Source organism: Notamacropus eugenii, chromosome 4 (assembly GCF_028372415.1).
Source record: "Notamacropus eugenii isolate mMacEug1 chromosome 4, mMacEug1.pri_v2, whole genome shotgun sequence".
Lineage (NCBI taxonomy): Eukaryota > Metazoa > Chordata > Mammalia > Diprotodontia > Macropodidae > Notamacropus > Notamacropus eugenii.
The window spans coordinates 126,476,680-126,501,429 of NC_092875.1; the positions used below are offsets into that span (position 1 = coordinate 126,476,680).

Genomic DNA, 24,750 nt, shown 5'->3' on the forward strand with positions numbered 1-24,750 from the left:
CAGTATTAAGCACAGTACCTGGCAGACTAAGTATTTAATCAAGGTTCTACTTTATCTATCTATCTATCCATCTATCTATCTATCTATCTTTCATAATGTCAAATTCTCAGCTTCTCTCTCTACTTACGCTACCACTATGACTGTTCAGGCTGTCATCACCACATGTAAGGAACTATTGTAATAGCCTCTCCTTTGTTCTCTCCTACCCAAATTCACAGCTTCATAATCTTTTTAAGGCATTAGTTTCACCATGTCATTCCACTTCTAAAAAATGTTCCCTTTCAACTCTAGTATAAAGTATAACATCCTTACTTAAGAATAAAAAACATGGAAAATTGGGCTCCAACCTCTCTTTCTACCCTCATTACATAACAGCCTGTGCTCCATTGAATTATACTACCAAATTGTTCCTTGAATTCAATAATTTGTTTCCATTCTCCACATACCTTTAGGCCATCCCATTGTCTGGAAGACACTCCTTCCTCATCACTGCGTTTCACAACCCTTATTGTTTCTTCAAGATTCAGGTTTGTGATCCACCATAATATCTTCTGTTTCTAACAAAAGATTAAATCCTTCCTCAAATTTTCCAAAAATCCTTTGCACTCACAACCCCTTGCTTTATATTCTAGTTATCTGTAAACAAGTTATAATCTCTACAATAAAATATAAACCCCTCAAGGGTAGGGCATTTTCTTTGTATTTCTGACATGTAACAGTACCTGGAACATAACCTTAATAAATGTGTGGTAAATGAATCTTCTCAAGGGCCTCACTGTTCTACATGCATTATAAGGGGCAGAGGTCTTTGAGTGTCCATCCCATGTGAGTGGATTGAACAGCAGGTCAGCAGTATGCAATGACTTAGCTCACAGACTCATCTCTGAGACAGCACAAACTGAGACATTCTGTCTTTACTAGAGAAGAAGTGGGAGTTCAACTTGGGGACCAGGCAACAGTGACAAAACTTATTGACCTATTGGGATGACTCAGTCATAGAGACTCCACCTGCCAAACCCAAAGTCATCCACCTAGAGTTTTGAGCTGTTCTGTCAAGCAGACAGACTTTAAAGAGCAAACCCATTTATAGATTTGGTTAGTATAATGATGCATGGAGAGGAAAAACAGACTTGTTCCAGACCTTTATTACATAACATTGTAAAATACAGGCTAGGAATCATGAATGAGAATGAGAAAAAGACAAATACTGAAATCTGACAAATGCAGAGTACTCTTTGACTATTACTAACCAAGTAAACAATTCTCTAAAATGGAGTAAAAAAAAGATCCAGATTATCCTAGGTCACTTTTTGTACTTCACTTTGTGAAGATATTCTGTAAGCTAGGAGGCTTTGATGTACCATACTAATAGAGGTTGTATTTTGGAAGGCATCTTCTTCTAACCTGCTCTGAGGTCCAGTTTCCTGATTGATAAGTCTTTAGCCTGGACAACACTTCTTGAAGGGCACCAGCTGAGCTCACTTCTCTCTAGGTTGAACTCATTCTCTGGAATTCACCTCCTTACCAGTGGCCTTGCCCCCTTCCCCAAATGTACTCTTACCTCCCTTCCTCCTCTCATTCCTCTCATGTCTTTATATGTAACATGTTGTCTCCCCCCATCAAAATGTGACCTCCTTGAGGGGAGAGTCTTGTTTGCTTGTATTTGTATCCCCAGAATTTAGCATAGCTTTTGATACATACTTAATAGCTAATAAATATTCCAATTATCTATTTATTTCTATTCATATAGCTATGTTGGTGTTGTTGAGTCATTTTAATTGCATCCAACTCTTTATGATCCCTTTTGGGGACTTTCTTGGCAAAGATATTACAGTAGTTTGTCATTCCCCTCTTCAACTCGCTTTTAAAGAAGAGGAACTGAGGCAAACAGGGTTAAGGGACTTGCCCAGAGTCAAAGAGTCACTAAGGGTCTGAGTCCAGATTCTGGCACTCTATCCACTGTACTGTCCAGCTATCCCTATCTATTTATATATATATCATCTAATTATCTATCTATGAATCAATACACTATACAGTATGCCCACAATTACTATAAATTACCATAGTTTTTAAAAATATAAATGTTCTTTTGTTTCTCCTGGAATTATTCTTAGCAGGAATTGAACATATGAAACTTGTCTGTGAGAGGCAAAACCACAGCACATATAAATGAATTACCCACAAGACCACATGAATACTAGGTTTTAAAGAGGGTTAACCATTTTACCATATACTGTACCCCTCCTATTACTGGTTACATAACTAATTGGATTCTAATTTGATCCTCACTACAACCTCGTGAGGTAGGAGCTATTATCATCCCCATTTTGTGGATGGAGATAATAATAATTATCCTCCATTTTGTGGATGAAGTAACTAGAGCTCAGAGGTAATGTGACTTGATTAGGGCTGCACATCTGGTAAGTATCTGAGGGCCTCCTGACTTGAAGTCCTAGACTCCATCCATGGGGCTACACTGACTCCTGCAATTGACACATTCTGGTGCCATATATCACCTATAAGATTCCTTTGTCATTGAGAATTCCCTGAGACAGATGCTGATCTACTTTTCCATTAGAAATTTGTTTGAATTATGATTATTTTAAATAAATAATGAATTATTTGACTCAATGAATATATTTAAACATCCTTACATCACCAATTGTTCATTTGGTCTTTGTCTAAAGACTCTCAATAAGGCAGGCAACCAGTCATTACTTCTTAAGTCACTAGAAAGATCTAATACACTTTCCTTTACATTAAGCCTGAATCTGCCTCTCTGCAGATTTTAGTCATTGGTCCAAGTTCTGCTCCCTAGGGTCAAAAACAACAGGCTAAATTATTCTTTTGTTCCACTCTACAGATGAGAAAACTGAGGCTCAAGGAGATTAAATGATTTCTTTAAGACCCTAGATTTACTGACCTTTTTGAGTAGTTGATCATTCCATGGAATAAAAAAAAGAATGCTTAGTATTATTAAGAGGGATGGCAGAAAAAAAACAAAGCTCTAGATTCTAGAAAAGGTGAGAATTGTAGCATCAGCTACCCTGCTATGACAAGCAGCAACTCAAAAACACATTAATTGAAACAATTGTGCAAAACCAAATTACCACAAACCTTGTTGAAAGCACAGTCCCACCCTGGGTCTCATGTATGACACCTGTAAAATGCAAGATTTGGAGAAGATGACCAATGACGTCCATATTTCTTTGTGTTTTTTATACTAGTCAGCCTTCATTAGCTTGCAGCCAATTGACTATTTTTAAAAATAGATTTTGCTGGTAGCATTTGTTTTTATATTACCTAGACTACCCCTCCTTGCCTTTTCCTCACTCCAGCCCAGAGAGTCATCCATTAAAACAAAGCATTTGTTTAAAAAGAAAGAAAAAAATGGAGGGGGAGAAGGGGAAAAACTCAAAAAAATTCAAAAGTATCTGACATTATATACACTGTCCCACAGTCATGGAACCCAGCTTCTCTTCGCAAAGAGAAGACATTTTTTTTTGTCACCAAACTTGTTATTTATAATTTGCAAAATTCAGATGTGATTGTGTTGTTTGATTACTGAGGTTTTTGCAGGGTTTGGGGCGGGCATTGTTGTAGTCTTCGTGTGTATTGTTTGCCTGGTTCTTCTCACTTCAATTTGCATCATTTCATGGAAGATTTTTTTCTCTATGCTCATTGCTTCTTACAGCGCAGTAGTAATCATATGCTGTGCCACAATTTGTATAGCCTTTCCCCAAACCATAGATATGCATATACTTTATTTCCAGTTTTTTGCAGCTGCAAAAAGTACTACTACAAATATTTTCATATGTATGGAGCCTTTCAGGGCAATCAGGTGGTGCAGTGGATAGAATGCCAGGCCTGGACTCAAGAAGACTAACCTTTCTGAGTTCAAATCTGGTCTCAGATAATTACTAGCTTTGTGATCCTGGGCAAGTCACTTAACCTTGTTTGCCTCAGTTTACCCCATCTGAAAAATGAGCTACAGAAGTAAATGACAAACCTCTTCACTATCTGTACTAAGAAAACCCCAAATGGGATCATGAAGAGTCAGAAATGACTGAACAGCAATGGAGACTTTCTTTTCATTAAAAACCTGTGGTGTAAATGACTAGCAGTAGAATCTTTGGGCCAAAAGACTTATGGACATTTGAGTAATTTGATTTAAATCATTCCAAATCACTTTCCAGAGTAATTATATTAATCCATGGTGCCACTAATAATTTGTGTCTCGCTATAAACAACCACTAACACTGTGCCTGTCTTATTTTTTTGCCAACTTTCTGGGTTTGAAGTGAAACTTCAGAGTTGTTTTGAGTTGAATTACTCTTATTCTTGGTGATTTGTAGCATTCTTCCATAACTTATTATGCTAGTCATTCACAGTTCTTCATTTGAGGAGTTTGTTCACATCCTTTAACCATTTCTCTACCGGTGTTCTGAAAATCAACAATTAATTGCAAGGCACAATCTAGTCCTTCTTGTATTTAGTAATTAATCATGAAGGGAAGCTGGATAGAGCACCAGTGCAGGAGTCAGGAGGACTTGAGTTCAAATCTCACCTCAGACATTTGACACTCACTAACTGTGTGACCTTGGGCAAGTCACTTAACCTCAGTTGCCTCATCCTGGGTCATCTCCAGTCATCCTGATGACTATTTGGTCACTGGATTTAGATGGCTCTGGAGGAGAAGTGAGGCTGGTGACCTGCTCCCTCACTCAAAACAAAGTAAAGTGCAAGTCATGCCATTATTTCTCTGATGGCATGGTCTTCTTTGTCAATGAAGGACAAACATACATGCACACAATTAATCATGATTAAATGACCTAGAAGACTTTAGGGCTCACTTTCTTCTCAATAACCTGTAAGTTAGGCAATGAAGATATGGTTATCTCCCCTTTTCAGCTAAAACAAACAAACAAAAAAAGAAAGCAAGGCCTCAGGAGGATTTATTTCATTTTCCCTGGTAAATATCCCAGAGCAGATTTGAATCCAGTATTGTTGACCCCAAGTCCAGTACCATGATGATGACCTCTAGTTGCTTTCCCTCTTTTATTTAATGAAGCTCAAACTTAGAGAAGTAGGCAAAGATAATTTCCACTACCCTAATAAGAAATATATGGTTAGATGAAAAAACATTTTGGGATAAGCATATACCATACTTGGTATTGTGGACTGAGTTTTCCTTTAGCCAGTCTCCTGGTGGCTCAGTCTCAAATGAGACTCTTGTAGGTCATTCAACAGTTAACAAAGGAGGTTTGCTTGGCAACACCATGGGGAGGATACTCAACAAGGTTATTCAGTGAGGACAACATATTGATTTGGCTGGGCTCAGTTTCCTGATGTTGGTCATACTGTCAATCCATAATCAGAAGCATTGAGAGGGTGCTAGAGTTGCTTGTGAATTCTTTTGGTAAGGAAACCTAACAACCTGAGCCAGTCTGTTGAGCCAATCAGATCTCAAGGAGAGCATTATTACACTCTTAAGAACTTAGATAGCCACATTGTGTGATGACTAACTTTGATAAACTTGGCTCTTCTCAGCAATACAAGATTCTAAGACAATTCTAAAAGGCTCATGATGGAAAATACTATCCACATCCAGAGAAAGATTATGGAGTCTGAATGAAGATGGAAGCATACTATTTGCCCTCTCTCTTGTTTTTTGTTTTTTTGTTTGTTTGTTTCTTCTTTCTCATGGTTCACTCCATTGGTTATAATTCTTTGCAACATGACTAATGTGAAAATATGTTTAATGTGAATGTATTTGTAGAGCCTATATCAGACTGCATGCCATCTTGGGGAGGGGGGAGGAAGGGAGTGGCAGAAAATTTGGAACTCAAAAACCCATGGAAATGAATGTTATAAGCTAAAAATAAATAAATAAGTTTTAAAGAAAAGAACTAGCTTAACCAGAATGGGATAGATAGAGTCTTAAGGAAATCTATCCCAGACAACATGGCAAAAAACCATGAAATTTTGCTCCTATCATAAATAATATAGCTCAATCAAGGCATTTGTATGATCTAAGCAAAATTAGAAAACAGCTTGGTTGTGGATAGAGCACTGGTTCTGGAGTCAGGCAGTTGCTGGGGTCAGATTGAACTGATTTTAAGTCCAATCTCAGATACTTCCATTTACTATCTGTGCAACTCTAGGCCAGTTTACTTCTGTATTCCTCAGCTTCCACATCTGCAAAATGGAATAATAATAGCACCTACGTCCCAGGACTATTGTGAGGATCAAATGAGAAAATATTTGCAAAGTGTTATGCAAACCTCACAGCTCTATGTAAATTCTATCATTTTCTGTTCCTCTACCAGCTTCTTCCTTGTTACAGTCTGTGGTAGACTTTGAGTCTTGAAAAAAACAATGGCTAATTTTTAGATAGCCCATTGAGATTTACAAAGCACTTAATATATGATTGCATTTGATCCTTGCAACGGACTGACCAGGCAGGTGGTACAAGGATTAGTATTCATATTTCATAGATGGAAGAAACTGAGACTCAGAAAAGTCCTCTATGACTTGCCCAAAGTCACACTACTATTAAGTTTTGACACCATAAAACTAGCAACATGATGGAATGTTTGAATCTTTTGATATTAAAAGGATGTGCTTAAAAAAAACAACACCAGCTACCCCTTGCACTAAAATTGGCATCAAACTCAAATAGAAATGTATCCCTGTGCAGAAAACCATAAATTAACTTTATCTATGCTATATTGTATTTTTACATATTTTGTAAAACATTTTCCAATTATATTTTAGCTGGGTCCCTGTCTGTATTCAGGAGTTTTGCAGGACATTTGGTTCTTGTGTGTCCCAAGTTTGATACCTTCACTTTAAGGTTTTTAACAGCATGGTACCAGAGCAGTGCTTTGGAATGATAACCTTTCCTGGTATAAAATAATTCCCAGATGTCTGAATATCCTCAATGAATCACAGAATTTAAGAACTAGAAAGGATATTGTCTTGTTATTGTCATTCTCTTGGATGAAGTTGTTGATTATTTCCATGATTTGTTGTTTGACTCACTCGTTCTTTAGGATTTAATTATTTGGTTTCCAATTGATTTTTAGTCTATCTTTCTATGGCCTTTCATTACATATAATTTTTATTACACTGAATCTGAAAAGGATGTGTTTAATATTTCTGCTTTTCTGTATGGGATTGTGAGGTTTTTATGTCCTGATACATAGTCAATTTTTTTGTGTAGGTGCCACATACTGCTGAGAAAAATGTGTATTCCTTTCTATCTCCATTAAATTTTCTTTACAGGTAAGAAATGGGAGATCTGGGGCCATCTAATCCAACTAAGACCTCAGAGAAATCCTAAAAATATAGCATACCCACTATGGTGGCATTCAAGCTTTGCTTAAATGAATGAATGAATGAATGAAAAGATTAAGTGCCAAGCACTGGGCTATATTGCAGTGATAGAAACACAAAAGAGAAGACACTTTCCACATGGTACCCTCACCTTGGTATATAATAGGGATAATACACAGAGAGAAGAGTGACCAGTCAAGTGGGCTATTTTGGTTTGGGAAGTTAGAAGGATAATAAATGGAGCAACAAAGGAGGTGATTAGCCCATCTTTTCTAGGTGCAACGACAGAGTTGATTTGGTCATACGTAGAAGTGCCCATCAAGTAAGTATAACTGGAGCTGGGTATGAATGTAGTGGGTGACTGAGGCAAGCACCAATCAGGTTGGTAGGGATTCAGGGTGGGAATTTTAGAATAAAAGGAGTTAACTCTTTGAAATCATAGCTGCTAGTTTAGATTGCAAAGAGATTGGGGGATGAAGACCCTTAATGAGGGAGAGCCTATTATGTTCCCAAGTCCTCAGACAACAGGTATAGTTGTGAAGATAAAATGAGATAATATATTTGAACATCATATGTTCAAATGCTTCAAATGTTCAAATGTTTCAAAATAAAAACATTCATTAATATTCAGATGGAAAAGTAGTCATGTTGTGTTAACTATCATCATCCAAGGGATCTCTAAAAAAAATTTCAAAAATCAAAAACCTAGCTCCTCTCCCTGTTGTATGACATCATCCTAGAAAGGACTGTGTATGTGTGTGTGTGTGTGTGTGTGTGTGTGTGTGTGTGTGTGTGTGTGTGTGTGTGTACAACAGAATCATAGAATTTTAGATTTGGAACAGATCCTACACTCAATTGCATTTTATTGTTTTTAGACCATGTTTATGATGTCATTATTACAAGGAATTTCTAGTGAGGAAATGTCTTCTGTCAATGAAACTTAGCACCTGATTTGCAATTTACTTATAGTCTTGTGCAGTTCCCTGGAACACCAAAATGATTTACTTACTGGAGTGTTCTGGTAAATGTTCAACAAGTAATTCTCTGGAGGGAAGGAAGGTAGGCACTTTTACATTTAATCTACATTAGTAACATTTTCTCATCACTTTTTTAAGTCAGAACACTTAACAAAATAATAAATCAAGCCCTGATTTATAGTGTTGCATATTTCTGGAGTGTAAATACTCACGCTAAAAATGCAACAATCAGGTCTTAGGAGCTGATATAAGCAGGCTCCAAAATACCCAATTGTGTGACTTCCTCCTGTTGCACAGCCAAATACATCAGAGGCAGTACTTGAATTCTGATCTTCTCACTTCTCTGTATGTTAAACTACATTGCCTCTCATTTATTTACAGGGAAGGAAACTGAGGCCCAGGGATGCTGAGTGACTTGTCAAGGATCATATATCATCTAACTGGTCAGGTTTAAAATTATTGAATAAAACTCAATGAAGATTAGTTAATATTCTTGCACTTGAGTTAAAAAAAGTCTACTACACAGGGAGAGGAAAAAGAGGCAGCAGATATGGGTGTCCAAGCAGTAGATTTGGTATTATAGGGTCTGGGTTTGCCATTGCATCCTGGGTCAGCCACATACTATCTGAGCAAACAGTTGAATGTTGGTAAGTCGCTTAATGGCTGTAGGCTTTAATTTACTCATCAGTAAAGTGAAGGGTTAGAATAAATGACCTCTGACGTCTCTTCTGGCTATAAGTCTATGATCCTATAATCCCAATTAAAAGATAGGGGAGACATGGCCATACAATGGTTCATGTGAAAAATATCTAGATGTTTGAATCAGCTGCATACTTAATGTGTCATCACCTGCATATTGCATCCTTGATGCAGCAGATAAAGCACAGGATTTTAAATCATAAGACACATTTGAATCTTAACTTTGTCACTTGCTACCTGAGTAACCTTGGGCAAGTCAGTGAACTTCTCCGGGCCTTGGTTTAGTCATCTCTAAAATGAGGGGTTTGGACTAAGTGACCTTTAAGGTCCTTCCTTGTTAGCTGAAAAATATCTGCCTGTCTGACAAAAGATTAGGATTGCCAGGCATTGGGGTACATTGGGAAATGCACTGGCTCTAGAGCCAGAAGGATTGGGTTCCAGTCCTAGTCACCTGTTGTTAGGCAAGTAGGTCTGCTTCATGGGGCCCTATTTCTTGTAAAAAAGAAGGTGAACTAAATGATGTCTACAATTCATTAATGCTCTGAGATACTAAGAAATCTTTGGCCAGCCTATCCAGGCATTTACAATCCTGATCCTCCAGGAATTTTAATGTAGATAAAGAATATAGATCAAAATTTGTTGTTGCTCACCAGGTACAAGCTATTTTTTTTCTCCCAAAGCACCCAGATGAGTGGCTACTTAAAATATCCAGGAAGAGTTGGCTTGGCAATACCATTGTTATTAAAGAGCACTGAATGAATGGGATAAAGATACAGTTCCCAGCTTCAGGAGAAAACAAATTTGAAGCATCCAAAATGATTAACAGGATCCATACCCACAAACAAGGAGTTATTTTTATTCTTCAGAATGAACAGAACCATTCCCTCTATAGTGATCTGTTCTCTATTTTCCAGTATCCCTATATAAAGCTACTATGAGCAAATATTAAGTACAACAAAGCTTTGCAGACACTTTATGCGTGCAGCAGTCTCTACAGATGGCTTTCTTTTCTCTGGTGGCCAGTATCTATTTTATTTAAAATAATTGAACTGTTACACTTAGGAACTTTGCTCCCCAAATGTGCAGGCTTCCTTCTTCCCTATTAGCTCTGGCAAACAGCCTCGCCCAGTTAGGAGGGATAGAATGTACACAGCTCCATAGCTTGGGAGAAACAATGGAAACCTGTCTTTTGAGACTTCTTTTGTACTCTTGTTTGGGTGCTGCGTCAGCAGGAGAGAAAAAACAAACTAGGTAACTTGGATGATAAAAACGAACCCATGGCTTTTTATGAGAGCTGACTTTGAGAGGCAGCATGGTGCAGTAGAGGATCCAGGACAGCCTCAGTTCAGGTCTTGCCTCAGACGCTTACCAGTAGATAATAGACCTGGAGTCTAATCCTGACTCTGCCACTATCTGTGTGATGGTGATCAAAATCCTTGATTTCTCTGGCCTTCAATTTCCTCATCTGTAAAATGGGAGATGTGAATAATCTCAGAGACCATCTACTTCAAACTGTACATTTTATAAATGAGGAAACTTGGGCCCAGAGAGGTGAAACCTCTTGATCAAGGTCACAGAGGAAGCAAATACCATGAGGAGGAGAAGAACACAAGTCCCTGGTTCTAGGTCAGATTCTGTGTGACCCAGGACAAGCAGGTAACTTTCTCTGGGCCTCAGTTTCCTCATTTGTAAAATGAGAAAGTTGTTTTTAGCCTTTTGGTCTAAACCCCTTCTGAAGTCTGGTGAATCCTATTGAGTCCTTCTCAGAAAATGTTAAATGCATAAAATAAAATACGTGGGATTACAAAGGAAACCCAACCATATTGAAACAAAGTTATCGATTTTTATCAGCAAAGTTATCGACTTTTCATTGCTCCTGGCTGATGCCCTGCATCTCAGTTTGCTTATCTGTAAAATGAGAAGTGTTGGATTAAAGTCCCTAGTAGCTCTGAATCTGGATGTATGAACGGGTACCATGCAGCAGTAAACTGAAAAGGTGATAGGGGCGGGGAGAAATAGAGAACCATGTTGTGTTCCTTCACACAGTGCCAGTCTAGGACCTTACTCCTTCCCCAAGCCACCTAGGGATCCAACATGTTCCCTCGGTCATTGCAAAATTCCCCGGCCTCAGAGGTGAAAAATCAAAGGGTAGGGGACTGGAGGAATCCAAAGCAAGGCTCTCGGGGCGGGTGCGATTTTTGACATCTCTGTCCAGCGCGCTCAATGGGCAAACTCTCAGGGCGCGCCCGCCTGTAGTCCCAGCTGCCAGGCTTGCTCCGGGAAGGGTCAGGGATGGCTCACAGCCTGTCCCCAGACAGCTCCCGCCCCATGGACGCAGCCCAGTCAGTGGCTTTATTTATTTTTCTTTTTTTTTATTCCTCCCCCCGCCCCGCTGAGACTTTCCACCCCCTTCTCCACTCTTTGGGGTCACTCTCTGAGCCTCCTCACTGAAAGAGTTAACCACCTCCCCCTTCCCCCTCTACCTTCCTCCATTTCTCCCATCCCCCCTCTTCCCTGTTCCTAAAAAAGAAAGGCTCAAAGTTTGGTCACGGGCCTGGAGAGAGAGATCAAAGAGGAGGCAATACTTCCTGTTGTAGGAGGCTCGGTATATAAGTGCCTGAGTAATGTTGGGGGGATGTCAGCACCATCCAGGAGGAGACGCGAGCGAGCGGGCGAGCGCTCCCTCCCTCCGCTGCCTGTCTGCCTTCCCAGCTCCCGGGGTTTCCCTAGAGACCACAATGAACAAGTTCCTCTGCTGCACGCTTGTGGTAAGTCGGGCAACTGAGGGAGATCCAGGCTCTAGCTGGCTGCTCTTCGAGGGACTGAACGTCCCCGTCTCTGCCCCAGCCGCCCCGGCCTGGGGGCGCAGAGGTTTGGGGCAAGGCTTGTACACTAGATTTACCGGCGCCAGAATCTTGGGACCAGGAATTTCCTTTCTCATTTCCCCTGACACCGAAAAAGGTGAAAAAGTTGCTTCCCCGGGGATCTTTCACCTGGGGTGCATGAACTAAGTTTTTAAAAAATAATTGCATTTCGATACAATTGGTTTCCTATGCAATCTTATATATGTTATCTTATGATTTAAAATCTTGATTCTGAAGAATCCATGGGTGTCACCAGATGGCCAATGACACATGCCATGACACAAAACAGGTTAGGAACTCTGGTAAGGGGACAAGAGAAAGACATGAACGACTTTTAAAATAATTTTCATGCTTTTTTTTTAACCAAAATTATTCTTTCCCCTCCCTTTCTTGCAGTCAGAGTCTTATGTCACTTTGTCCCTATGTCCTTCCCCCCAGGATGAGGTTAATAAGGCCAAGGGTGTTTTATATTAAGTATAGTGTTTATCTACACCTGCTTAAGGCCCAGGAGAGCTAACAAGAGGTTGAAGGCAAGATTTGTAGTGGAAAACTAGCTGCATTGAAGCCTTGAAAACTGCCTTTGAATCCCATCTTGTGTAAGCCACTTCAACTTAGTTTTCCCATCTGTGAAATGGGGACATCCAGCTTGTGCTACTTCACTTGCTGAGTTATTCTAAGCAGTTTTTGGTAGCATTAAAACACTCTGTAAATGTCTGTATTAGAACAATTATTTTTAGAGATTATTATTATTAGGCAACAGCTTAAATATTCACATCAATAAATGGAACTTGCCACTTCATTCAAACTGGAGCTGTTTTGTTTCATATATTGCACCACAGGAAAGATTGTGCAAGCAGACTGGTATACAGTGGGGGAACTGTTACATTTGTAGTCAGAAGTCTGTGTTTAAATCTCAACTCTGAGTGCTGAGGGGGTTGAGAGGGGGAGGGCAGTTCTCTCAGGGCCTCAATTTCCTCATCTGTAGAATGATGGGGTAGGAGTAGATGACTCAGATGCCTTTTCAACTTCAGAGCTATTAGCCTAGAATAATAAGATACTTAATAACTGTGGAATTGGTCTGATAATCAGAACTTTCATTTTTCTAAAAATGACAATTTCATCCATAACATACAGAGGAAAATATTGTATTGTGTTAAGTACACTCTGACCTCTTCATTGTTAAGCGCTGTGCAATACTGTACAGGATTTGATTTTCACTTCTATTATAAGTCTCTCTATAGCTATTAAAAATAATTTTTCCCAGTGATGATAATAGCACTTACAAATAAGTAATTATGCAAGCACTGACTTAGTCTTATGTTTCCCTGAAGTCTAATGTCCACCTAGATACGAAGTAGAACTTCACTGCTACATAAAGCTACAAAAACAAATATTTAAACCACAGGAGGGTTTTGGACTTGTTGTGATGGCTACATAAATTATAACCTCTAGCCCACAAAGAGTGAATGGCAGTTTATGTAGGCTTCCAGGAAGTTTCGGGGATATGGAAAGCATAAATAAATAATAAAATTATGAAAGCCAAATTGGTCACCAGGCTGTAAACAATTACTTAATCCTTATCTACTGCCAGCTGACTGTTATTTCTATATGTCTGGGGCTAGTATAAATATTCTGGTAGTGTGTTCCTGTTCCCTAGACCATGTTACAGACTACAAACTTTTAGTTATGTGATACCAAGGTAAGAGGCACTATGGCAATGGCAGGTCAGTGTAGGTGCAGTTATATACATGCATAAATGATACTTTGCTTTAGATGATAAATTGTGTGATCAAGATAAAAGAAATTTATATCATGCTGAATATAATAGCATTACACATTAGAACTTTTTTATTTCTTTTATTTTTTTTTAATCTGTAAAACAAGAAGGTTGGACCAAATGGCCTTTAAGATCCATTCCAGCTCTGACTCTATGACCTTTTATTTTCTGAAGTTCAGTTTATCATTTTGGTGAAAAAAAAATAGGAATGTCTGCTTTGTGCTTACATATCTTCTCTCATCCATTCCTGAGTACAACTAGTATTTGTAAAGTACCCACTATGTGCAAGGCACCATTAGATGATGTGAGAAGGGATACAAAGCTGTAGAAAACATGACCCTCATTCTAGTATAAAAGCTATATAGTCTTAGAGATCTGACTGACGTTCATTCAGAGGTTAAGTGACTTGCCTGAAGGTTGGAAGGTCTGAATTAAAAGTATGACTCAGATACTTATCAGCTATATGATACTGGATAAGTCATAACCTCTCTCAATCTTATTTCCTTATCTGTATAATGGAGATAATAACAGTATGTATCTCATAGAGTTGTAAGGACCAAATGAGTTAATATATGTAAAAGTACTGGGCAGCTGAGTGGTACAGTAGAGGGAGTGCTGGACCTATATTTAGGAAAGCTCATGTTCCTGAGTTCAAATGTAACTCAGACACATACTGGTTGCAAGACACTTAACCCTATTTGCCTCAGTTTCCTCATCTGTAAAATGAGTTGGAGAAAGAAATGGCAAACCACTCCAATATCTTTACCAAGAAAACTCTAAATGGGGTCACAAAGAGTTGGACACAACTGAACAACAAAACTGAAATTGAGCATTACAGTAAGGGTTGGTTGTATCAGAGAGATGAAATTAAAAACAGTAACATTTATTACGTCTATTATGTACAAGGCACTTTGGGTGCAAAAAGGAACTGAGTTTAACATTTGAAATATATGGCCTAGGACACCATCTTTCACTCTGGCATTACTGAACAAGTCCATCATGCTGACACATATATGGAAATGGCAAGCATATTAACTAATCACCCAGTAAATTTCACAGAGTGTGCAGGCTTATCATTCAGGCTGCATAGAAAAGGCATAAGGACCTAAACGAGTATGATGAGGGTAGATTGTACATAGCAGAACATGGAGTGGGAGGGAATGTCATGAGTAAAGACACAGACATGGGGGAGATATTCTTGGGAAAGGGTGATAACTCAGAAGGTATTGGACCCAACATCCCTCCCCAAGTCTGCAGATCAGCAAACAGTCACACATGTATTAAGTGTCAGAGTTGAGATTCAAATATAGCTTTCTTTCCACTGATCTGATTTGGCTAAAGTTCAGGATGCATATGAGGGAATGATGGCAAAGAACTAATATGATTTCCCTGCAGGGCTGATCATTGGGTTGTAAAATTTGGCTTCCCTGGACTTACTGCTAACAATACCAGATCATATCCTACATGGTTGAATTTGAAATGGGTGGTTCGATTAGCATTATCCTAATCCAAGATCAAATTTGAGCTCGATTACTTTCACCAGATACCAGTAGTGTCCATAGAACCCTCAGAATTTTAACCTTTGTGTTTGCCTCATAGGGCTTGTCTGTGTATGATGTTTTTTCTCTAGGTTGCTTCTCTGTTGTAGGCAGTAATGATGGTGCCACCCTTTGGGGATTTTTAGTTTATTTGTATGGTTGGATTCATTTATTTGTTTATCTTTTTTTTTTTTTTTTTGAGAGGGAGAGAGAACATAGAAGTGTGTGGAGAATTGTACATAAGGCACATGTAAAAACAGATTACATACCTGCAACTAACAACCTTCGAGGCATTTTTTTTCATTGTAATACAGACTTTAAATTCACTAGTTCAGCTAAAACCACAGCAGCCAAATATCATTAGCTGAAGAATTAAACTTTCTTGCCAAGATGTTCAACACAGTTAGTGCTAGCAAGCAGCTGTACCAAAGACATCAGCTAATATTCTTGTAGTTGTACAGATATTTAGCCTGCTGGGTTTTGCTTTCAGCTACTCTTAACCCCCTGCCTACTTTACTCCCTTGCTGAAAGCATTCTAAAAAAAGATTTTTTCTTAGCATCCCATTACCCAGTAGCAGTTTATCAAATCATAAAACCTCTGTGTTGGAAGTGTAGTAGAGGTCATCAGAGTCTCTCTTTTTTGCATTCAAAATAACCTAGCATAGATAACAAACTTAATGATGTATCAGGGACTTCCCCACCACTTGGAAGTGTTCAAACAGAAACTGATCATTGAGCTACCATTTATACAGCGCTTTAACATTTGCAAAGACAAAAAATTTACACACATTCACATTCTCATTTGATCCTTACAACAAGTCTGAGGGGAGGGTGCCATTATAAGAATCTTCTTTTGACATATGGGAAAACTAAGGCTGACCCAGATTAAGTGCCTTGTCCGGGGTCACACAACTAATTGATGTCTGACCTGGGATTCAAATTCACATCTCCCTGACCCAAAGACCAGCCCTTTCTCTACGCATTACCCCGTGTAGCTGCCCATAGCCAAAGGTAAAGGAAAAATTCAGTGGGTTAGGGATATTGGTTGATTCCAAGACCAGAACTTTTACCACTATACTGAATTTTTCCTCAGCTAGCTAGTCAAAATTTAAAAAGAAAGGAAAGTATGTCTGTATATATGTCCCCACATATGCACATGCAAATATATGCATATATACACATGAATACATACATACATGTGTACGCATATATATATACAATACACTGACATGTATATGTATAATTATATGTAATTACATATATGTGTTCATGGATATGGGCATGTATTATATTATACATATAACATGCACATTTGGATTAATCTAGACCACTTGGTCATACTGGATGGGTCCTTATTCCATTTCCATGTAGCCTGAATGACAAGCCTTCATACTTATGTAAAATTTACCAGGTGATTGATTAACATACTAGACTCTTCTATATATGTTTCAGCATTATGGGCTTCTTCAGCATTTCTACAGTGAAAAATTGCATCCTAGGCCATATCTTTCAAATGTTAAGCTCAGTCTCTTTTTGCACTCAAAGTGCCTTGTACATAGTGGGCACTTAATAGCTATTTAATGTTTTTAACTTAATCTCTCTGACCCACTAGCTCATGCTATAATGTTCTATGTTGTTATCCCCATTGTATAGAGAAAACTTAAGAGAGAACTAGGCTAAAATCAGGTTCCCACTGTCCATTAATGCATTCATCAAGCATTGATAAGGTATATACTTACTTGAGAGTCAATGTATAGAAATGAAGGGAATATTGGCCTCTAAGTGGAAAAAACTTGGTTTTCAGCTCTGACTACATAACCCCAAGGAAAAATCTCGCTGAACCTCTCCATGAGTTGCAAAAAAGGATAAGACTTTATGTTGATAGAGGAAATTTGTTAGTGGGACCTTCCCACGTGTGTGAAATCAATAGCCTGACTGAAGGGAAAGAAATTTATATGTGCAGAGCTCTAGAGAAGACAGAAAGAAATACAGCGAATTCCCTGAAAAGGAGTTGGCCTAGGAGCTAGAGGCCTAGGAGGCCTAGAAGCTAGAGACCAGTGATTTGGTTGCTATCTCATAAGAAAAATACATCATAACTTCCACAATCTGATGTGAGTACCTGTTTTTTCAGATGAGAAAACAGAGAAGTGACTTTTTTTAGGCCCCACAATGGGTCTTTGACATGCTTCAGAAGACAACTGCTAATTACTGTACATCTATGAACAAGTCACCTCACCCCTCTGGGTCTCAATTTCCACATCTGCAAAATGAGGAGGTTGGATCCAATGACCTATAAGGTCTCTTTTAGCTCTAACATTCTCCAATTCCTTACCTCAAGCACCATCTCTTAGCTCTTTCTTGTCAAACGATAGAACCAATGATTCTGGTGACTCCTGACTTCACTCCTGCTGTCAATCTAACCTTGGTTTTAATCACTTTCCCTTTGAAAAGTCATTTGAAAGAGGCTTCCAGGGTCACCATCTGGTCTAAGTAATGCTATTTCTTCCCTCCAGGGAATAGCTCCATATGAGAAATGTCAATCTTATGGAATTAATAAAGTAAGAAATAGATTCAGTATACAGTATCTGGAGACTCAGATATGGAATTCTCTGGTACCCTTAGGTAGTGGCACTGCCAATTACAGGGTCCATGTGCTGATGGGTCAGTCATAAAAAAAAATAGTAGCATTACTGACAAGTTGCCTGCTAGGCACAGGTCAATATATTGAACTCCATTTTCCCATTGACTTACATTTTTTTTTAAATTAGAGATGTCTTCCTAAAAGAGGAATTATAACAACATAAGCAGAGCGTTACTCAAGCACCATTGATAATGTTTTGCTTCATTGACAACTTTTCAGGAACCATCCTTGCTACATATGGAGAGATATACAGACTTGTCTATTGGAGATTTAAAGCTAAAGAGAGGATGACATGTAATAAAAATTATAATGACAGCAGTGATGGTGATGATAAAGTTTACACAGTATTTTCCTCACAACAATCTTGTAAGGGAACTTTACAACTCACATTTATATAATTAGTCTTTTAAAATTTACATAGGTTGCTCATAATAACTCTAAGTTAGGGCAGTGGAAGTAGTGTTTTCCCCATTTAGTGAATGAAGAAATTAAGGGTCTGAGAAGCTGTGACTTACCTAAGCTCAGTAAGCAGTCAGCAAACATTATTTATATACATACTATGTGCCAGACTTTGTGCTAAGTGTTGAGGGTACAAAGAAAGGCAAAGATGATATCTCTTTCATCAGGGAACTCATATTTTTATGGGGAAAACAGCATACAAAAACTATGTAGGGTTATATAGCTAGTCCCCTAGACAGGACCCACACTCAAATCTTCTAACACCAAGACCAGTCAGTGCTCAGTCCTCTATGCCACACTAGCTATTTTAATGCTCAGACTAATGGACTATCAACCAGGAAACCAACATCTTGTTTCCAGTTCTTTTAGTGGGTACATCAAGATGAATCCAGTACATTCTATAATACATCTTCCACCCATAAGCCATTATCCTATGATCTGTCCCCATTCTTTCAGCTTGCATCTCTGGAAATATGGTGAAGACAATGGAAGCCCATGTCTGGATGGTACTCCTGACTAGGCCAAACCACTCTTCTTCCTGGTCCCTTGGTTTTACTGTTGCTGCTGGTGCATGCTGTTGTACGAGTCCACCAAGGTTTTGGCAATGACTTCCAAGTCATTACAAACTGCAATGTCAATCAATTTAGGTTAAAACACAACGGCCCACAATTGTAAGAGCTAGTTACACTAACAATTCTAGCAACATCTGTAAACTATCTATGAAAGAAAATAAAGCTAGGTATGGTAAACTTGAAATAGATACAAGTATGGTATTTTTGCATGACCTGTAATTAGCTTTTGGAACTGGCTGACAGAATATTTTGGGGGCAAGAAGCATTGAAAACATAAAAAAGAGTTAGATGTTCTTTGGGATAAGAATATCTGTACAATGCATTAGTAAACCACATGTGCTAATGAGCCCCCTTTATTACATGCTTGCACTCGGATGATTTATGCTATAGTGCCCTAACTTGTGAACAGACATGCTCAAGTATTTGTTAGCCTTTTTTTTTAATGAGGAGACATGCTCGTGTTGTTGATTTTTAAAAATATTTTTATATAATATTTTGTAAGGTTATGTAACTGACCAGGTAGACTATAGCTCCCTTCCCCCACCCTAACCCAACAAAACTCTCAGAAGCACCTGAATCACTCAGACTGTAAGTGCACATGTGATGCTAATGGAAATGAACCCACTTTCAGGGTAAGGATATTGCCATTCTTCTAAAAAAAACTTTTTATGCTATTGAGGTTAACTTATCAAGTTTCTTTTTAAAAATTATTTGAAATTCATTATTCCAAAAATAATAATTCTCAAGACTTTTAATAAGTTGCAAATATCATTCAAATGATTATTTTATTTTTAAAATAAAATTATTTTACTTTAAATTTAAATTTTTATTTTAAAAATAAAAGAAGAGTTTCATTTGGGCTACCATTGTACAGTGGCTACATCTTCTATACAATCCTCTCAAATATTGACATGGAGCTATTTGTATAAGAGCTCCAAAGTAGGAAAACAGATGACAAGATACATTTAAAATTAAAAACAGACACTGGTGCAACCATTTTTCCCCTTTACTGTCTTAGTAAAGTCAGTTTTATTCTCTGGCCTCTGATTCAAAACCTCAAAGCCTTTGCCATAAAATAATCCTTTCTTGTGCTGAAAATGCTTTCTTTTATTCTCAAAAGTCCTAGCATAACACATTCTTGAAAGCATTTTTAAATTTTGATTCAACAAGGAAAAGTCTTATGGAAGACTTAGATTCTTGTTCCAGTTTTGCCACCAGCTAACCATGAGACCTTGGTTGACAAGTCACTTAAACCTTTCATAGCTTCAGTTTTCTCATCTGTAAAGAGAAGGGGTTTGAATTAATGCTCTCTAATGTCAAAACAACATTTAAGAACCAATTATCTGAATTTTAATGGGAAAATGTGAACATTATGTTTTATGGTAAAGGACAACAATGATTAATGAGATTTGTTTTTCTTTTAACAATTCTTTTCTAAGAGCACAGAAAATGAAAGAAGTTTTGTTGCACTTGGCATGGTTTCTGTCAACTGCAGAAGCAAGAGTAAAAATTTCTGATGCAATTCTTGGTGGAAAACTTCTGAAATTGTGGCCATGCTTGGTACAACCCAGCAGGATTTATTATCATCACATCTTATTTACTAAAAATCTAAAGTTCATTATTCTGAATTGAGGCCATTATTCAGGTTTTGGATAGATAACCGCTCTCATAAAATAATGAATGAAGCCATGAGATATCATAGTTTATAAGAGTGCTAGACCTGAAGACAGGCAGATCTGAGTTCAAATCCTGCAGCAGACTTAATAGCTGTGTGACCTTGGGCAAGTCACTTGACCTTTATCTGCTCAGTTTTCTCATCAATAAAATAGGGCTAATAATAGCACCTATCTCCTAAGGTTGTTGTGAGGCTAAAATGAGATGGTATTTTCAAATGTTTTATAGATTTTAAAGTGCTATTTAAATGTTTGTCATTATTTTTATTATTACCATCATCTTAAATTTAGATTTAGAAAAGGTTCTAGATAGCATTATTTCTTAAGGTCTCACAGATAGTACATTTAATCAAATTTGAGCCAGATTTTTGACTCCAGATCCAATACCCTTTATAATAAAATGCACTTATTGTTGTTGTCTTAATCTTTTTTTTTTTTTTGTGATCTAGACCTAAGATTTTAGCCAGGTAAGGAACTCAAAATGTGGAAATACTGTTCACCAATGTATTTCTCCAATTCCTGGACAATGGAGCCTCATAAAGGTTCAGGTGAAGCAAGAAGTTAAGAGAGTTGTCCATGCTCACACAGGAGGTATCTATCAGTCAATCAATTTATTAAGAACCTTTCTATGTGAGAGAAGAGGCTAAAGATAGTTTCTTATTTCAAGAAGGGCAGGACTTGAATTCTGGCATTTCTGTCTCTAAAGTCAGTCCTCTGTTCACCCTGGCACACTGGTGATATGATAATATAATGTATACACAATGTGATATATGTGTATATATAAACACATATAATACACACATGTATATATCTAAATACATGCACATACACGTGTATATGCATACATGTATTTAAATGTATCTATATCTATCTATACATACATATTTGCACCTATAATACATATTTGCTTGCATATCTATATATATGGTAAATGTGTGCAGTGTTCTTATTGTACTCTAGCAGATAATTTAAAAACATTCCTCTAAGTACTTCTTGACAGTTATAATTATTATTAGTAGTATTCTCCTTAGAGTTATTGGCTAGAATGTCCTGAGTTGCATATAATATTAAAGAAATACTTGACAACTTCACTTTGTTTTTTAAGAGTAATCCATATTCGGATAAGGTAAGCGAGATGTTAGGACAAGTAAGAATTCATGATTAAATACACTTCACAGATATCTGAGATCTCTCTAAATACTCTAAGTTCCTCTGTGAGTTCCTTTTTCTTTGATCCCTACAGAGGACAAAATTCAACCAGACTTTGGTCCAACAGATTTAGAGGAAAATATAAGCCTTGTTTTATGGTTACTGACAACACTTCATAGATTATCTCTATGGGGGTGGAGGATTATAAATTAAATAAATAATTGAAAACCTTCAATTGGGGCACGTAAAATTAGCTTTAATCTCTTTTCCCATGTAGTATATTGCCAGAGCTCATAACAAAAATTTGCGTTGATGAATTTGAGCCTCTACCCTCCTCTATTCCTTACCCTCTTAATGATCAATGAATAATTCCAAATCCTGAAAGTGAGATGAAGTAAATCCAATTTGGTGAACTTCAAGTGAGCATCTACTATTTACTATATAGTGTACTAGGATGTGGAATATGTAACCCAAGTCCCAAAGTCCATTGGTATGGGACTCTCTCCTCATTGATGGAAATCAATTCCCTGCACCAGCATGAGGGACAGAGTGGAGTGAGAGCTAGAGGCAAGAGAATGCTTCAGTTTCTTTGAGTTTCTTCAATTTCATTGACTGCCTTGAGATTCTGGGGTTCCATGGTTGCTTTAGGTGCTTCTGGTTTCCACCTTCTATGACACAAGGTCAAGTTGCCAACTCCACTTCATGTTAATGAAGGAAAACACTTTGGGAAGCAGCCAACATGAGGGATACTTGTTGACTTCATGTTGACTTCTTCCCAGCTTACTGTCCTCAAGAACCTTACATGGGAGTTGGAAGGTGGTAGGCATATACAAGGACAGGAAAACATAAAATATATGCAAAATGCATTCAAAATAATTGCATGTTAAAATGCTAATGGCTAGATGGCATGGAGGACAGAGTGCTGGGGCTGAAATCAGGAAGATTCATTTTCCTGAATTCAAAGCTGACCTCAGACCTGTTGGCCTCAGTTTCATTATCTGTAAATGAGCTAGAGAAGGACAAGGCAAACCACTCTTATATCTTTGTCAAGAAAACCCCAAATGGAATCACAAAGAGTTAGACACAACTGAAATGACTGGAAAACAAAAAAATGCTAACAGGGTGAGGAAAATCTCATTTAAGAAGACAATATTTGAGCTGAGTCTTGAATTAAGTTGGGCATTCCAAGAGACAGAGGTGAAGAGGCATTTCAGACATGGGAATAGCCAGCACAAAGGAACAGTTTTGGAAGGTAGGTTGTCTTGAGCATTGACTGGAATATAGAATGAGGAGGGGAAATGACTTGAATCAGTCCAGAACATTAATTTGGAGCCGTATTGTAAAGGACCTTAAATGCCAGGGGCAAATAGATGACACAATAAAATCCTGGACTTTGAGTCAGAAAAGCTTGGAGTCAAATCCAGCATCAGAAATTTCCTGTGTAATCCTAAGTAAGTCACTTATAACTTCAGTTTACTGATCTGCAAACTGGGGTGAATAATAGTACCTCTCTCCCAGGGCTGTTGTGAAGATAAAATGAAAAAAAAATTTTTATAGTCCCCTGCAGCTCTTAAAGTACTGTATAAACGTTAACTGATGTTGTTTTAGTCCTAGTGGCCATAGGAAGTCACCGAAGCTTCTTTACATTCTCCTCCTTGTGATTTGGAAATTGTGTATATGATAAAATAGAGTAGAATGATTTAATGTGAGAGATGGTGAGGGCTAAATCCAAGGTGGTAGCCATAGAAATCAAGATAAGGAGACAAATGCAAGGAATATTGGAGCTGTCTAATCAATAGGACTTGACAAATGATCGGATACCAAAGGGGTAGACAAGGATGGGGAACCTGCAGCCTTGAGGCCACATGTGGCCTTCTAAGTCCTTGGGTGTGGCCTTTTGATTGAGTCCAAGTTTTACAGAACAAATCCTTTTAATAAGGGAATTTGCACTTTGAAATATAGATTCAGTCAAAGGGCTGCACTTGAGGACCTAGAGGGACACATCTGGCTTAAAGGCCACAAGTCCCCACCCCTAGATTATTGAAAAGACAAAAGTGCCTTTGACAGAGATAGAAAAGTCAGGAAGAAAGATCATTTTTGGGAAAAGACAATGAGTCATTTTGGGGAGTTATGTTAAGCTTGAAGTTCCTATAGGACACACAGGCATTTTGTGATATGAAACTGAAGTTCCAGAGAAATATCAGGAATGGATATATAGATTTGGAAATACTTAGGATAGATCTGATAATGGAATATGTGAAATCTGATGATGTGGAGATCACCAAGAAAGAAAGAGAATGAAGAAAGAGAAGAAAAGAGATTCCAGCAGAGAACCCTGGCATATGCCTATGCAAGATGGGAGAGAACTGAATGATGATCTAGTAACTGAAGGGAAAACAGATAACTGCAAGAGCTACCAGTTGGAGAAATAATCTGGTAAATAAATCCCAATGTATAGAAGAAGGAGGAGGGGGAGGAGGAGGAGGAAGAGAAGAAGAATAGCTAGCATTTATACAGCACTTAAAAGTTGACATAGACTTTACATATTTCATTTCATCCTCCCAGAAACACTGGGAAGTACTATTATCTCCTTTTTACATATTAGGAAACTGAGGCTCAGGGAAATTAACTGAATCCCCAGGATTTAAATGGAAGTCTTCTTAATTGCAACACTCTACTGTAACGTCTAGTTGCCTAGTAATCCTAGATTAAGAACTAGAAGGAACTTTAAATGCCAATCTGTCTAGATGAGGAAACTGTGATAGATTAGGGGACTTGTCCAAGATCACATACATAGTAAGTAGAACAACTAAGATTCAGATCCAATTCCTTGACTCAAAATCCATTACTCTGTAACTAAAGGATTTATCAAATATTCTAGACTTTGATTATAACTCCAATCAATGATAAAAAAAAAATCATACATTAAGCACCTAGTATATGCCAGGCACTATACTAAACACTGGGGATACAAAGACAAAAATAAAGAGCCTTTGTCCCCAAAGGTAGCTGAGGGGTGTAGTAGATAGAGCACTGGGCCTGGAGTCAGGAAGACCTGAATTC

At 37.9% G+C, this 24,750-nt stretch overlaps 1 protein-coding gene across 1 annotated transcript in view; it reads left to right on the top strand.

Annotated features, from left to right (window-relative positions):
* The first annotated feature begins 11,164 nt into the window (after positions 1–11,164).
* TNFRSF11B (TNF receptor superfamily member 11b) overlaps positions 11,165–24,750 on the top strand; it is a 50,665-nt gene continuing 37,079 nt past the window's right edge. The window contains exon 1 of the mRNA XM_072603220.1: positions 11,165–11,782. Coding sequence (XP_072459321.1) covers positions 11,639–11,782 — 144 coding nt within the window. The 5' untranslated portion in view covers positions 11,165–11,638. The remainder of the gene's footprint in view (positions 11,783–24,750) is intronic.